Genomic DNA, 15,123 nt, shown 5'->3' with positions numbered 1-15,123 from the left:
CCTGTACAGCCTGTTGAAAGGGTTCCATTAGACAGACAGCCTGTACAGCCTGTTGAGAGGAAGTTAAGATAGCAGACTGTTGACATTCAGCACAGGACACATCTGAATACAGAGACTTCCTTCAAAACAACATTTGTTCTCGTCAGAGTTTCTGCCAACGGAGCGGCATATAAAATCAGTTTCTAACCGTTATCAAATCAATACCACAGACGGGGAGAATTCAGACAAAATACCAATGTTTTAATGTCGTCCATCTCTTTCTTTTACAGAAGTATATCCCACGGTATATATATACACTTGTATGTACAGAGACATATAAATATATGAACTGAATTACTTCAACGTGTACCCATCGATACGGTAACTAGGACCTGCATCAGCATTATAACAGAACGATAGGACTTTGTTTCACTGCTGCATGTGTGACAGGGTGAAGCTGTGTTCGAACACAGTGTGTATAACTGCATTAATACACACAGTGTGTATAACTACATTGTTAATACACACAGTGTGTATAACTACATTGTTAATACACACAGTGTGTATAACTACATTGTTAATACACACAGTGTGTATAACTACATTGTCAATACACACAGTATGTATAAATACATTGTCAATACACACAGTATGTATAAATACATTGTTAATACACACAGTATGTATAAATACATTGTTAATACACACAGTATGTATAAATACATTGTTAATACACACAGTGTGTATAACTACATTGTCAATACACACAGTGTGTATAACTACATTGTCAATAAACACAGTGTGTATAAATACATTGTCAATACACACAGTATGTATAAATACATTGTCAATACACACAGTATGTATAAATACATTGTTAATACACACAGTATGTATAAATACATTGGTAATACACACAGTATGTATAAATACGTGTTTATCTTTCAGATTAGAGAACCAAGGCTAAACTGAATAAAACCATTTGACTGGCTAGAACAAGAACTGGCCAATGGGTCCATCTGGGCTTGAAGTGAGACACATCGCAACAGTCTAAAATGGCCTCCTGTCTGTATCAGCGGGCTCAGGAAAGCATTATTAAACTAAAATGGCCTCCTGTCTGTATCAGCGGGCTCAGGAAAGCATTATTAAACTAAAATGGCCTCCTGTCTGTATCAGCGGGCTCAGGAAAGCATTATTAAACTAAAATGGCCTCCTGTCTGTATCTGCGGGCTCAGGAAAGCATTATTAAACTAAAATGGCCTCCTGTCTGTATCAGCTGGCTCAGGAAAGTATTATTAAACTAAAATGGCCTCCTGTCTTTATCAGCGGGCTCAGGAAAGCATTATTAAACTAAAATGGCCTCTTGTCTTTATCAGCGGGCTCAGGAGCGGGGACAACGATCTGCTGTAGTAGTACGATCTGCTGTAGTACTGTAGTAGTACGATCTGCTGTAGTACTGTAGTAGTACGATCTGCTGTAGTAGTACGATCTGCTGTAGTACTGTAGTAGTACGTTTTGCCGTAGTACTGTAGTAGTACGATCTGCTGTAGTAGTACGATCTGCCGTAGTACTGTAGTAGTACGATCTGCCGTAGTACTGTAGTAGTACGATCTGCCGTAGTACTGTAGTAGTACGATCTGCCGTAGTACTGTAGTAGTACGATCTGCCGTAGTACTGTAGTAGTACGATCTGCCGTAGTACTGTAGTAGTACGATCTGCCGTAGTACTGTAGTAGTACGATCTGCCGTACTACTGTAGTAGTACGATCTGCCGTAGTACTGTAGTAGTACGATCTGCCGTACTACTGTAGTAGTACGATCTACCGTAGTACTGTAGTAGTACGATCTGCCGTAGTACTGTAGTAGTACGATCTGCCGTACTACTGTAGTAGTACGATCTGCCGTACTACTGTAGTAGTACGATCTGCCGTAGTACTGTAGTAGTACGATCTGCCGTAGTACTGTAGTAGTACGATCTGCCGTAGTACTGTAGTAGTACGATCTGCCGTACTACTGTAGTAGTACGATCTGCCGTACTACTGTAGTAGTACGATCTGCCGTACTACTGTAGTAGTACGATCTGCCGTACTACTGTAGTAGTACGATCTGCCGTAGTACGATCTGCCGTAGTACTGTAGTAGTACGATCTGCTGTAGTAGTACGATTTGCCGTAGTACTGTAGTAGTACGATCTGCTGTAGTAGTACGATCTGCTGTAGTACTGTAGTAGTACGATCTGCTGTAGTACTGTAGTAGTACGATCTGCTGTAGTAGTACGATCTGCTCTGTAGTACTGTAGTAGTACGATCTGCTGTAGTAGTACGATCTGCTGTAGTAGTACTGTAGTAGTACGATCTGCTGTAGTACTGTAGTAGTACGATCTGCTGTAGTAGTACGATCTGCTGTAGTACTGTAGTAGTACGATCTGCTGTAGTAGTACGATCTGCTGTAGTACTGTAGTAGTACGATCTGCTGTAGTAGTACGATCTGCTGTAGTACTGTAGTAGTACGATCTGCTGTAGTACTGTAGTAGTACGATCTGCTGTAGTAGTACGATCTGCTGTAGTACTGTAGTAGTACGATCTGCTGTAGCACTGTAGTAGTACGATCTGCTGTAGTAGTACGATTTGCCGTAGTACTGTAGTAGTACAATCTGCCGTAGTAGTACGATCTGCCGTAGTAGTACGATCTGCCGTAGTACTGTAGTAGTACGATCTGCCGTAGTACTGTAGTAGTACGATCTGCCGTAGTACTGTAGTAGTACGATCTGCCGTAGTACTGTAGTAGTACGATCTGCCGTAGTACTGTCGTAGTACGATCTGCCGTAGTACTGTCGTAGTACGATCTGCCGTACTACTGTAGTAGTACGATCTGCCGTACTACTGTAGTAGTACGATCTGCCGTACTACTGTAGTAGTACGATCTGCCGTACTACTGTAGTAGTACGATCTGCCGTAGTACGATCTGCCGTAGTACTGTAGTAGTACGATCTGCTGTAGTAGTACGATTTGCCGTAGTACTGTAGTAGTACGATCTGCTGTAGTAGTACGATCTGCTGTAGTACTGTAGTAGTACGATCTGCTGTAGTACTGTAGTAGTACGATCTGCTGTAGTAGTACGATCTGCTCTGTAGTACTGTAGTAGTACGATCTGCTGTAGTAGTACGATCTGCTGTAGTAGTACGATCTGCTGTAGTACTGTAGTAGTACGATCTGCTGTAGTAGTACGATCTGCTGTAGTACTGTAGTAGTACGATCTGCTGTAGTAGTACGATTTGCCGTAGTACTGTAGTAGTACGATCTGCTGTAGTAGTACGATCTGCTGTAGTACTGTAGTAGTACGATCTGCTGTAGTACTGTAGTAGTACGATCTGCTGTAGTAGTACGATCTGCTCTGTAGTACTGTAGTAGTACGATCTGCTGTAGTAGTACGATCTGCTCTGTAGTACTGTAGTAGTACGATCTGCTGTAGTAGTACGATCTGCTGTAGTAGTACGATCTGCTGTAGTACTGTAGTAGTACGATCTGCTGTAGTACTGTAGTAGTACGATCTGCTGTAGTAGTACGATCTGCTGTAGTACTGTAGTAGTACGATCTGCTGTAGCACTGTAGTAGTACGATCTGCTGTAGTAGTACGATTTGCCGTTTTCTGATCTTGACCGTAAGCAAGAGAATAACATACTATTCCCCCGCTGTAGAGGGGTGTCTACAGATCCACTGGATTAATGAAGGGGTGTCTACAGATACACTGGATTAATGAAGGGGTGTCTACAGATCCACTGGATTAATGAAGGGGTGTCTACAGATCCACTGGATTAATGAAGGGGTGTCTACAGATACACTGGATTAATGAAGGGGTGGATTAATGGAGGGGTGGATTAATGAAGGGGTGGATTAATGAAGGGGTGGATTAATGGAGGGGTGGATTAATGAAGGGTGTCTCATGGATTAATGGAGGGTGGATTAATGAAGGGTGGATTAATGAATGGATTAATGGAGGGTGGATTAATGGAGGGGTGGATTAATGAAGGGGTGGATTAATAGAGGGGTGGATTAATGAAGGGGTGGATTAATAGAGGGTGGATTAATGGAGGGTGGATTAATGAAGGGTGGATTAATGGAGGTGGATTAATGAAGGGTGGATTAATGGAGGGGTGGATTAATGAAGGGTGGATTAATGAAGGTGGATTAATGGAGGGGTGGATTAATGGAGGGGTGGATTAATGGAGGGGTGGATTAATGGAGGGGTGGATTAATGGAGGGGTGGATTAATGAAGGGGTGGATTAATGAAGGGGTGTCGCCAGATACACTGGATTAATGGAGGGGTGGATTAATGAAGGGGTGGATTAATGGAGGGGTGGATTAATGGAGGGGTGGATTAATGGAGGGGTGGATTAATGAAGGGGTGGATTAATGGAGGGGTGGATTAATGGAGGGGTGGATTCATGAAGGGGTGGATTAATGAAGGGGTGTCTGGATTCATGAAGGGGTGGATTAATGAAGGGGTGTGCCGATTTAACACTGGATTAATGAAGGGGTGGATTAATGGAGGGGTGGATTAATGGAGGAGTGGATTAATGGAGGGGTGGATTAATGGAGGGGTGGATTAATGGAGGGGTGTCTACAGATACACTGGATTCTGACCTTGCCTTAATTCCCCTCATAATTCTACCACCTTTACGTGCTCCTGTAGTACACGCCAGGAAACCAGGAAAAAGGTTGAGAGAACCTGCCAAGTGGAAAAAGCATCTGCTTTATTTATTCCGGATAGAGAATGCTGTTATTTCTATACGCTGTCATTTAAACATGGATAAGACCTATGGAAAATACCTATTGTGGATAAGACCTATTATGGATAAGACCTGTTGTGGATAAGATCTATTGTGGATAAGACCTATTGTGGATAAGACCTGTTGTGGATAAGACCTATTGTGGATAAGACCTGTTGTGGATAAGACCTGTTGTGGATAAGACCTATTGTGGATAAGACCTATTGTGGATAAGACCTATTGTGGATAAGACCTATTGTGGATAAGATCTACGGATAAGACCTGTTGATCTAGGTATATCAGTAACCCGTTTGGAGCAGTGAATTGTAAACACACATAGCAATTGATTTTTCCTTATGATCTCTGGAGACAAATATGAAACCAGTCATGTGGAAACCAAGTTTAAAATCATAATCAACATCACACGTAGATTACTCCCCTTTTCCACAGTGAAGTAGGATATAAATAAATTGTGCCGTTACTCTGAATTTTAAATTGTGTGCCCTCATAATTTGCGTGGATGAAACGTGGAGACCCAAGCAGAGCTACCTGCCCAGTTTAATGTTTGCTCTTTAGAATGTTTCAATTATACGCCCGAGAATTTCTCTTGTTTTATTTGTATAAATGTTAAATATTAGCCACTAAAAATCGGGAGACACCGTCAGTTATACCCACATACATTTATAACAACTGTCACTTTAGCGTTTAATTTTCTTCAATTTGTACCTTACATTTAGCAAATCATTCCAGTCCATGTAGTTTTTCCTTCCCCTGTCATGTCTGTGTGGTTCGTTGTCCCCGAGGGTCGTTAGCGTTACCAGATCTCATCAGACTAACGGTGGGTAATAATCTGGGACATGTCGTCTATTGGAATCATTATGGAACTCAGACCACACGTAGCAGTTTAAACCTGGAGCCTGGCGCACGCTTCACAACAACTGGACTGGTGTATTACAGATCCATGACTAGTGAGGATCAGGGTAGAGTTATAGGACTACTGTTTAACCCCTATTACAGCACCATGATTAGTGAGGACCAGGGTAGAGTTATAGGACTACTGTTTAAACCCTATTACAGCTCCATGATTAGCTTTATAGGACTACTGTTTAAACCCTATTACAGCTCCATGATTAGATTTATAGGACTACTGTTTAACCCCTATTACAGCTCCATGATTAGCTTTATAGGACTACTGTTTAAACCCTATTACAGCTCCATGATTAGCTTTATAGGACTACTGTTTAAACCCTATTACAGCTCCATGATTAGCATTTATTGGACTACTGTTTAAACCCTATTACAGCTCCATGATTAGCTTTATAGGACTACTGTTTAAACCCTATTACAGCTCCATGATTAGTTATAGGACTACTGCTCCTACAGCTCCGATTAGCTTTATTGGACTACTGTTTAAACCCTATTACAGCTCCATGATTAGCTTTATAGGACTACTGTTTAAACCCTATTACAGATCCATGATTAGATTTATAGGACTACTGTTTAACCCCTATTACAGCTCCATGATTAGTGAGGATCAGGGTAGAGTTATAGGACTACTGTTTAACCCCTATTACAGCTCCATGATTAGTGAGGATCAGGGTAGAGTTATAGGACTACTGTTTAACCCCTATTACAGCACCATGATTAGTGAGGATCAGGGTAGATTTATAGGACTACTGTTCATTTGTGTTTACTGAAGACCAGGAGCGCTGAGTCGGCACTACCCTTCCTGGCTGGATGCTCACTTTCGCACAGCAAGTGCGAGGAGCTGGCACAGAACGCACCGGGCTGTGGATGCGCACTGGAGACACATTGCGTATCTCCGCAAAACATGGTGCCCGACTGGTCCCACGCTCCTCACGGCGACTGTCGTGCTCCAGACACCAAACCATCCACTCTACCTCATCACTCCCCTCAACTATCCCACAATACTCCTCGCTCAGTCTCTCCCAATATTCCTCTTCGCTCTCAGACTCGCCCCTCGGCTTCGCCCCCCCGCCATCGTGGTCGTGAACTTCGGAGTCGCCGTTGATCCTCCTTCGCTGCCTCCGCCTGCTTCCATGGCAGGGTCTTGTCCCCTGCCATCATCTCCTCCCGCGTCCAGGAAGGCCTCCACTGCCTTCTCTCCCGGGCCCAGGATCCCTGCTCCTCCTGGCCACGCTGCTTGGTCCGTTTGTGGTGGGATCTTCTGTTACGTTCGTTGTTGGAAGGATTGGACCAAGGTGCAGCGTGGTAGGCGTACATCTTACTTTATTAGATGAACACCGAAAACAAAACAAATACAAACGAAAACGTAACGTTCAGTAGGGCTACAAAGCACAGTACCAAAAACAAGATCCCACAAACTAAAGGTGGAAAAAAGGCAGCCTAAATATGATCCCCAATCAGAGACAACGATAGACAGCTGCCTCTGATTGGGGACAATACCCGGCCAACAAAGAAATAGAAAACTAGAATGCCCACCCAAATCACACCCTGACCGAACCAAACAGAGAATAAAAGGGATCTCTAAGGCCAGGGCGTGACACATACAACTGTATTTTTTTATTACAGTCAACAATATTTTGTGCGTAAATCCTCTCCAAACTAAACCTACCAGTTGGTGCCGAAACAGAGACGAAGATGCATAGTTAAGAGATAATGCCAGGAAGCCGGTGTTTGAAGGATATATTGACACGGTGTTGTTAGGCAACGAGAAGCCGGTGTTTGAAGGATATATTGACACGGTGTTGTTAGGCAACGAGAAGCCGGTGTTTGAAGGATATATTGACACGGTGTTGTTAGGCAACGAGAAGCCGGTGTTTGAAGGATATATTGACACGGTGTTGTTAGGCAACGAGAAGCCGGTGTTTGAAAGATATATTGACACAGTGTTGTTAGGCAACGAGAAGCCGGTGTTTGAAGGATATATTGACACGGTGTTGTTAGGCAACGAGAAGCCGGTGTTTGAAGGATATATTGACACGGTGTTGTTAGGCAACGAGAAGCCGGTGTTTGAAACGTGCCAATACATCCTTTTAACACCGGCTTCCAGGGCATTATCACTTTTATACAACGGGTTACCAACATATTCAAATAATGATTTATATATTTTCTTTAAAAACGTTATTTTGATTAATTTATTAATACTATTTCATCCTTCCATAAGATATATCCTCTTCAGCGTCTCATCCCGTCAGCGGGATCAAAATCCAGCGAAAAATCATATCGCCAATTAGCATTAAAAAAAAATCATAATTAAAAAAATATATATATATTTTTTTTTTTTTTTTTAGATACACCTCTCCTGAATCGACCCACGTCGTCCGATTTCAAAAAGGTTTTACAGGAAAAGCAAATCATTAGATTATGTTAGATGAGTCCATCGTAAAAAGCAGCTTCATAGCCATTTTCCGACCAACCACTTGCATCACATATAATCAAAAAACAGCTAAATGCAGCACTAACCTTTTACAAACTTCATCAGATGGCACCCCTAGGACATCATGTTATACAATGCATGCATTCTTTTGTTCAATAAAGGTCATATTTATATATAAAAACAGCATTTTACATCTCTGTCTGACGTTGAATAAATAAATTCCCCTCAAATGCGTCCCGGTAAACAATGCTACATTTCCCTAAATTACTATCCTATAACGATTTTTTAAATTTATATTGTCAATCTAACATTTATAGATGAATATCTCTTGAGAACACCTGTCATACCAGATTTTAAATTAACTTTACTGGGTAATCACACTTTGCGATAAAAGGAGATGCGATACTCAGAAAATGAGCTAATATACAGAGCTCGGCGCCATCTTGGAAACAATCGCATGTCACATCTCATCTTGTATAATATTGTCAATAATCGCCTACCTTTAGTTGTCTTCATCAGAAAGCATCCCAGGTCCACAACAGATGTATTTTCGGTCAAAAAGTCCATACTTCACGTTCCATTAGCCTGCTGTTGGTAGCGCGTCCTATGGCTCTCTCCAAGCGCAGGGCTGAAGTTCCGGATAAAATGAGATTCTCCCGCCTGTAGGTTCGTTCAAACATGTCAAACGTTGTAAAACATTAATCTTCAGGGCCTGTAACACCAAGAGAGCCAATAAGATTCGAGGGGGATGATTTCATGGCCTTTAAAACCGTTTCCAAAGGTGGGGGTAGCCCTGGCCGCCGGCGTCATAATGGTGATGGCCCATCCCCTGTGACCAATTTCCAACTCGTCTCATTCAATGAGTTTCGACCGTATAAGGCTCAAACCACTGTGAAAAGACTGGCGACATCTAGTGGAAGCAATAGGAAGTGCTCACTGAACCATTGTTAACGGTGTGATTAATAAGGAAAGATGAGAAGTCGAGTCCACAATTCAGAATTCCACTTCCTGTTTCAATCGGTCTCGGGGTTTTGACTGCCATTTGAGTTCTGTTATACTCACAGACACCATTCAAACAGTTTTAGAAACTTTAGAGTGTTTTCTATCCATATATAATAAGTATATGCATGCCCTAGCTTCTGAGTTTGATTAGTAGGCCGTTGAAAATGGGACCGATTTTTTTTCAAAATGCGCTGTGGCGCCCCCTATCCTAGGGTATCCTCAAGTCCCGACACAAATCAACGGTTGCTACCCGAGCCGGCTGGTCGTTCGTTCTATCGGTTCGGTTGTCAGAGACGCGACCCAGTCGTTCAGTCTATTTGTTCTGTATCTATGGACGCGACCCAGTCGTTCAGTCTATTTGTTCTGTATCTATGGACGCGACCCAGTCGTTCAGTCTATTTGTTCTGTATCTATGGACGCGACCCAGTCGTTCAGTCTATTTGTTCTGTATCTATGGACGCGACCCAGTCGTTCAGTCTATTTGTTCTGTATCTATGGACGCGACCCAGTCGTTCAGTCTATTTGTTCTGTATCTATGGACGCGACCCAATCGTTTGTTCTAAGTATTCTATTGCCATACTGGCTGGCAACGTTCTTGTCCCTTGCTTGCTAGCTAGCCAACAACGGCTAACTTACAGTCACGTCAAACAGTGCAGACAGAATATCAGCAAAGTAGCTGCATTTGCATTTGTTTAAGCTGTTTTCTAGTGACATTTAATTGGATACATCTATAACAATAAGCTAATGAGGTGTGATTTCACCTGGCATAGAAAATATGCTCTCTCATCAGGACACTGTTGTTCAGAGGAGCTAGCCAACCACACAGCCACCCACACAGTCACCCACACAGCCACCCACACAGCCACCCACACAGCTAAAAACACAATCACTTCAAACTGAAGATGGAAAGACTGCAAACCAGCTGCACTTCATTTAACTTGACCTTTTTTCAATTGACATTTATTTGTATACATCCATAAAAATTACGCTGATTTCATGATTTCAACTGGCTGAGAAACGCTGCCTGTCTCGTCCCGACTCCCGACCCGTTCATCACTACGGGACAGCAGGAGATCCAAACAATGTTGCAAATGTCAAAAGAGACACAAAGTTTTATATCAAATGTCCGCTGTCGAAAAAACTACATTTCAGTCTAAAAGAAAGGTTGAGATAACGTCTGGATGCTTTCTATAGTGGACATCAAGATTGATTGTACTACTTAGTGATGTCCTGATGTCAGGGGGAATCCCCCAGCCGGACGCTCCAAAAGGAGTGTGATTGGTCAGGGGGCCCCAGGAAGTGGTGCAGTATTGGACATGGTCAGGGGGAATCCCCCAGCCGGACGCTCCAAAAGGAACGTAGTGTGATTGGTCAGGAAGTCCCAGGAAGGAGGTGTGATTGGTCAGGGAGAAGTTGTGCCGTATTGGTCATGGTCAGGGGGAATCCCCCAGTCTGACGTTCCCCAGGAAGGTAGTGTGATTGGACAGGAAGTCCCAGGAAGGAGGTGTGATTGGTCAGGGGGAATCCCCCAGTCTGACGCTCCCCAGGAAGGTAGTATGATTGGACATGCTGATCAGCGTGTCGTCATAGACCATCCTGATGGAGATCCTTTGTCCCGCCCTCAGCAGGCTGACCCCCGCCGTGTAGCACGTGTTGAACTTCCTCTGACCCGTCTCGATGCTGCAGGTACAACGCAGGAAGGGGGTGGAGTCTACCATCACCTCGTAGCTGGCGATGTCCGTGAAGTTGAGATAGTACACCTGGGGAACAGAGGGAGGAGAAGGAGAGAGAGAAGATGAATACATCTGGCAGAGGAGAGAGGGGTCAGGTAGAGGAGAGAGGGGTCAGGTAGAGGAGAGGGGGTCAGGTAGAGGAGAGAGGGTCAGGTAGAGGAGAGGGGGTCAGGTAGAGGAGAGGGGGTCAGGTAGAGGAGAGAGGGTCAGGTAGAGGAGAGAGGGGTCAGGTAGAGGAGAGAGGGGTCAGGTAGAGGAGAGAGGGGTCAGGTAGAGGAGAGAGGGGTCAGGTAGAGGAGAGAGGGTCAGGTAGAGGAGAGGGGGTCAGGTAGAGGAGAAGGGGGTCAGGTAGAGGAGAGAGGGCCAGGTAGAGGAGAGAGGGGTCAGGTAGAGGAGAGAGGGTCAGGTAGAGGAGAGAGGGTCAGGTAGAGGAGAGAGGGCCAGGTAGAGGAGAGAGGGGTCAGGTAGAGGAGAGAGGGCCAGGTAGAGGAGAGAGGGCCAGGTGGAGGAGAGAGGGCCAGGTGGAGGAGAGGGGGTCAGGTAGAGGAGAGAGGGTCAGGTAGAGGAGAGAGGGGTCAGGTAGAGGAGAGAGGGGTCAGGTAGAGGAGAGAGGGCCAGGTAGAGGAGAGAGGGGTCAGGTAGAGGAGAGAGGGTCAGGTAGAGGAGAGAGGGGTCAGGTAGAGGAGAGAGGGGTCAGGTAGAGGAGAAGGGGGTCAGGTAGAGGAGAGGGGGTCAGGTAGAGGAGAGAGGGGGTCAGGTAGAGGAGAGAGGGGTCAGGTAGAGGAGAAGGGGGTCAGGTAGAGGAGAGGGGGTCAGGTAGAGGAGAGAGGGGGTCAGGTAGAGGAGAGAGGGGTCAGGTAGAGGAGAGAGGGGTCAGGTAGAGGAGAGAGGGGTCAGGTAGAGGAGAGAGGGGTCAGGTAGAGGAGAGAGGGGTCAGGTAGAGGAGAGAGGGGTCAGGTAGAGGAGAGAGGGTCAGGTAGAGGAGAGAGGGGTCAGGTAGAGGAGAGAGGGGTCAGGTAGAGGAGAGAGGGGTCAGGTAGAGGAGAGAGGGGTCAGGTAGAGGAGAAGGGGGTCAGGTAGAGGAGAAGGGGGTCAGGTAGAGGAGAAGGGGGGTCAGGTAGAGGAGAAGGGGGTCAGGTAGAGGAGAAGGGGGTCAGGTAGAGGAGAGGGGGTCAGGTAGAGGAGAGAGGGGTCAGGTAGAGGAGAGGGGGTCAGGTAGAGGAGAGGAGGGTCAGGTAGAGGAGAGAGGGTCAGGTAGAGGAGAGAGGGTCAGGTAGAGGAGAGAGGGGTCAGGTAGAGGAGAGGGGGTCAGGTAGAGGAGAGAGGGGTCAGGTAGAGGAGAGAGGGGTCAGGTAGAGGAGAGGGGGTCAGGTAGAGGAGGAAGAGGAGAGGGGGTGAGGTAGAGGAGAGAGGGGTCAGGTAGAGGAGAGGGGGTCAGGTAGAGGAGGAAGAGGAGAGGGGTGAGGTAGAGGAGAGGGGGTCAGGTAGAGGAGGAAGAGGAGAGGGGGTCAGGTAGAGGAGAGAGGGGTCAGGTAGAGGAGAGGGGGTCAGGTAGAGGAGGAAGAGGAGAGGGGGTGAGGTAGAGGAGAGAGGGGTCAGGTAGAGGAGAGGGGGTCAGGTAGAGGAGGAAGAGGAGAGGGGGTGAGGTAGAGGAGAGAGGGGTCAGGTAGAGGAGAGAGGGTCAGGTAGAGGAGAGAGGGTCAGGTAGAGGAGAGAGGGTCAGGTAGAGGAGAGAGGGTCAGGTAGAGGAGGAAGAGGAGAGGGGGTCAGGTAGAGGAGGAAGAGGAGAGGGGGTGAGGTAGAGGAGGAAGAGGAGAGGGGGTGAGGTAGAGGAGAGGGGTCAGGTAGAGGAGAGGGGGTCAGGTAGAGGAGAGAGGGGTCAGGTAGAGGAGAGAGGGGTCAGGTAGAGGAGAGGGGGTCAGGTAGAGGAGGAAGAGGAGAGGGGGTGAGGTAGAGGAGAGAGGGGTCAGGTAGAGGAGAGGGGGTCAGGTAGAGGAGGAAGAGGAGAGGGGGTGAGGTAGAGGAGAGGGGGTCAGGTAGAGGAGGAAGAGGAGAGGGGGTCAGGTAGAGGAGAGAGGGGTCAGGTAGAGGAGAGGGGGTCAGGTAGAGGAGGAAGAGGAGAGGGGGTGAGGTAGAGGAGAGAGGGGTCAGGTAGAGGAGAGGGGGTCAGGTAGAGGAGGAAGAGGAGAGGGGGTGAGGTAGAGGAGAGAGGGGTCAGGTAGAGGAGAGAGGGTCAGGTAGAGGAGAGAGGGTCAGGTAGAGGAGAGAGGGTCAGGTAGAGGAGAGAGGGTCAGGTAGAGGAGGAAGAGAGAGGGGGTCAGGTAGAGGAGGAAGAGGAGAGGGGGTGAGGTAGAGGAGGAAGAGGAGAGGGGGTGAGGTAGAGGAGAGGGGTCAGGTAGAGGAGAGAGGGTCAGGTAGAGGAGAGAGGGTCAGGTAGAGGAGAGAGGGTCAGGTAGAGGAGAGAGGGTCAGAGAGAGGGTCAGGTAGAGGAGAGAGGGTCAGGTAGAGGAGGAAGAGGAGAGGGGGTGAGGTAGAGGAGAGAGGGGTCAGGTAGAGGAGAGAGGGTCAGGTAGAGGAGAGAGGGTCAGGTAGAGGAGAGAGGGGTCAGGTAGAGGAGAGAGGGTCAGGTAGAGGAGGAAGAGGACAGAGGGTCAGGTGGAGGAGAGAGGGGTCAGGTAGAGGAGAGAGGGTCAGAGAGAGGGTCAGGTAGAGGAGGAAGAGGACAGAGGGTCAGGTAGAGGACAGAGGGGGTCAGGTAGAGGAGAGAGGGTCAGGTAGAGGAGAGAGGGTCAGGTAGAGGAGAGAGGGTCAGGTAGAGGAGAGAGGGTCAGGTAGAGGAGAGAGGGTCAGGTAGAGGAGAGAGGGGTCAGGTAGAGGAGAGAGGGTCAGGTAGAGGAGAGGGGGTCAGGTAGAGGAGAGAGGGTCAGGTAGAGGAGAAGGGGGTCAGGTAGAGGAGAGGGGGTCAGGTAGAGGAGAGAGGGGTCAGGTAGAGGAGAGAGGGGTCAGGTAGAGGAGAGAGGGTCAGGTAGAGGAGAGGGGGTCAGGTAGAGGAGAGGGGGTCAGGTAGAGGAGAGAGGGTCAGGTAGAGGAGAGGGGGTCAGGTAGAGGAGAGAGGGTCAGGTAGAGGAGAGAGGGTCAGGTAGAGGAGGAAGAGGAGAGGGGGTCAGGTAGAGGAGAGAGGGGTCAGGTAGAGGAGAAGGGGGTCAGGTAGAGGAGAGAGGGGTCAGGTAGAGGAGAGAGGGTCAGGTAGAGGAGAGGGGGTCAGGTAGAGGAGAGAGGGTCAGGTAGAGGAGAGGGGGTCAGGTAGAGGAGAGAGGGTCAGGTAGAGGAGACAGGGTCAGGTAGAGGAGAGAGGGCCAGGTAGAGGAGAGAGGGTCAGGTAGAGGAGAGAGGGTCAGGTAGAGGAGAGAGGGCCAGGTAGAGGAGAGGGGGTCAGGTAGAGGAGGAAGAGGAGAGGGGGTCAGGTAGAGGAGAGAGGGGTCAGGTAGAGGAGAGAGGGTCAGGTAGAGGAGGAAGAGGAGAGGGGGTCAGGTAGAGGAGAGAGGGGTCAGGTAGAGGAGAGAGGGTCAGGTAGAGGAGGAAGAGGAGAGGGGGTCAGGTAGAGGAGAGAGGGGTCAGGTAGAGGAGAGAGGGTCAGGTAGAGGAGGAAGAGGAGAGGGGGTCAGGTAGAGGAGGAAGAGGAGAGGGGGTGAGGTAGAGGAGGAAGAGGAGAGGGGGTGAGGTAGAGGAGAGAGGGGTCAGGTAGAGGAGAGAGGGGTCAGGTAGAGGAGAGAGGGTCAGGTAGAGGAGAGAGGGTCAGGTAGAGGAGAGAGGGTCAGGTAGAGGAGAGGGTCAGGTAGAGGAGAGAGGGTCAGGTAGAGGAGAGAGGGTCAGGTAGAGGAGAGAGGGTCAGGTAGAGGAGAGAGGGGTCAGGTAGAGGAGAGAGGGGTCAGGTAGAGGAGAGAGGGGTCAGGTAGAGGAGAGAGGGGTCAGGTAGAGGAGAGAGGGTCAGGTAGAGGAGGAAGAGGACAGAGGGTCAGGTAGAGGACAGAGGGGTCAGGCAGAGGAGAGAGGGTCAGGTAGAGGAGAGAGGGGTCAGGTAGAGGAGAGAGGGTCAGGTAGAGGAGAGAGGGTCGGGTAGAGGACAGAGGGTCGGGTAGAGGACAGAGGGTCGGGTAGAGGACAGGGGGTCGGGTAGAGGACAGGGGGTCGGGTAGAGGAGGAAGAGGAGAGAGGGTCAGTTAGAGGAGGCAGAGGAGGGTCAGGGTAAGTGGCGATAGTACACCTGGGGGCAGGTATCAT

At 47.9% G+C, this 15,123-nt stretch overlaps 1 protein-coding gene across 3 annotated transcripts in view; it reads right to left on the bottom strand.

Moving 5' to 3' along the window:
* Positions 1-10,037: 10,037 nt before the first annotated feature.
* Positions 10,038-15,123, bottom strand: part of LOC106604098 (ectodysplasin-A) — a 58,582-nt gene continuing 53,496 nt past the window's right edge. For all 3 annotated transcript variants that reach the window (XM_045717804.1, XM_045717805.1, XM_045717806.1), the window contains exon 8: positions 10,038-10,869. In XM_045717804.1, coding sequence (XP_045573760.1) covers positions 10,624-10,869 — 246 coding nt within the window. In that variant the 3' untranslated portion in view covers positions 10,038-10,623. The remainder of the gene's footprint in view (positions 10,870-15,123) is intronic.

The sequence above is a fragment of the Salmo salar genome, chromosome ssa05, assembly GCF_905237065.1.
Source record: "Salmo salar chromosome ssa05, Ssal_v3.1, whole genome shotgun sequence".
Lineage (NCBI taxonomy): Eukaryota > Metazoa > Chordata > Actinopteri > Salmoniformes > Salmonidae > Salmo > Salmo salar.
Note: the sequence above shows the minus strand (reverse complement) of the source record. Positions and strands in the feature narration are given on the sequence as shown.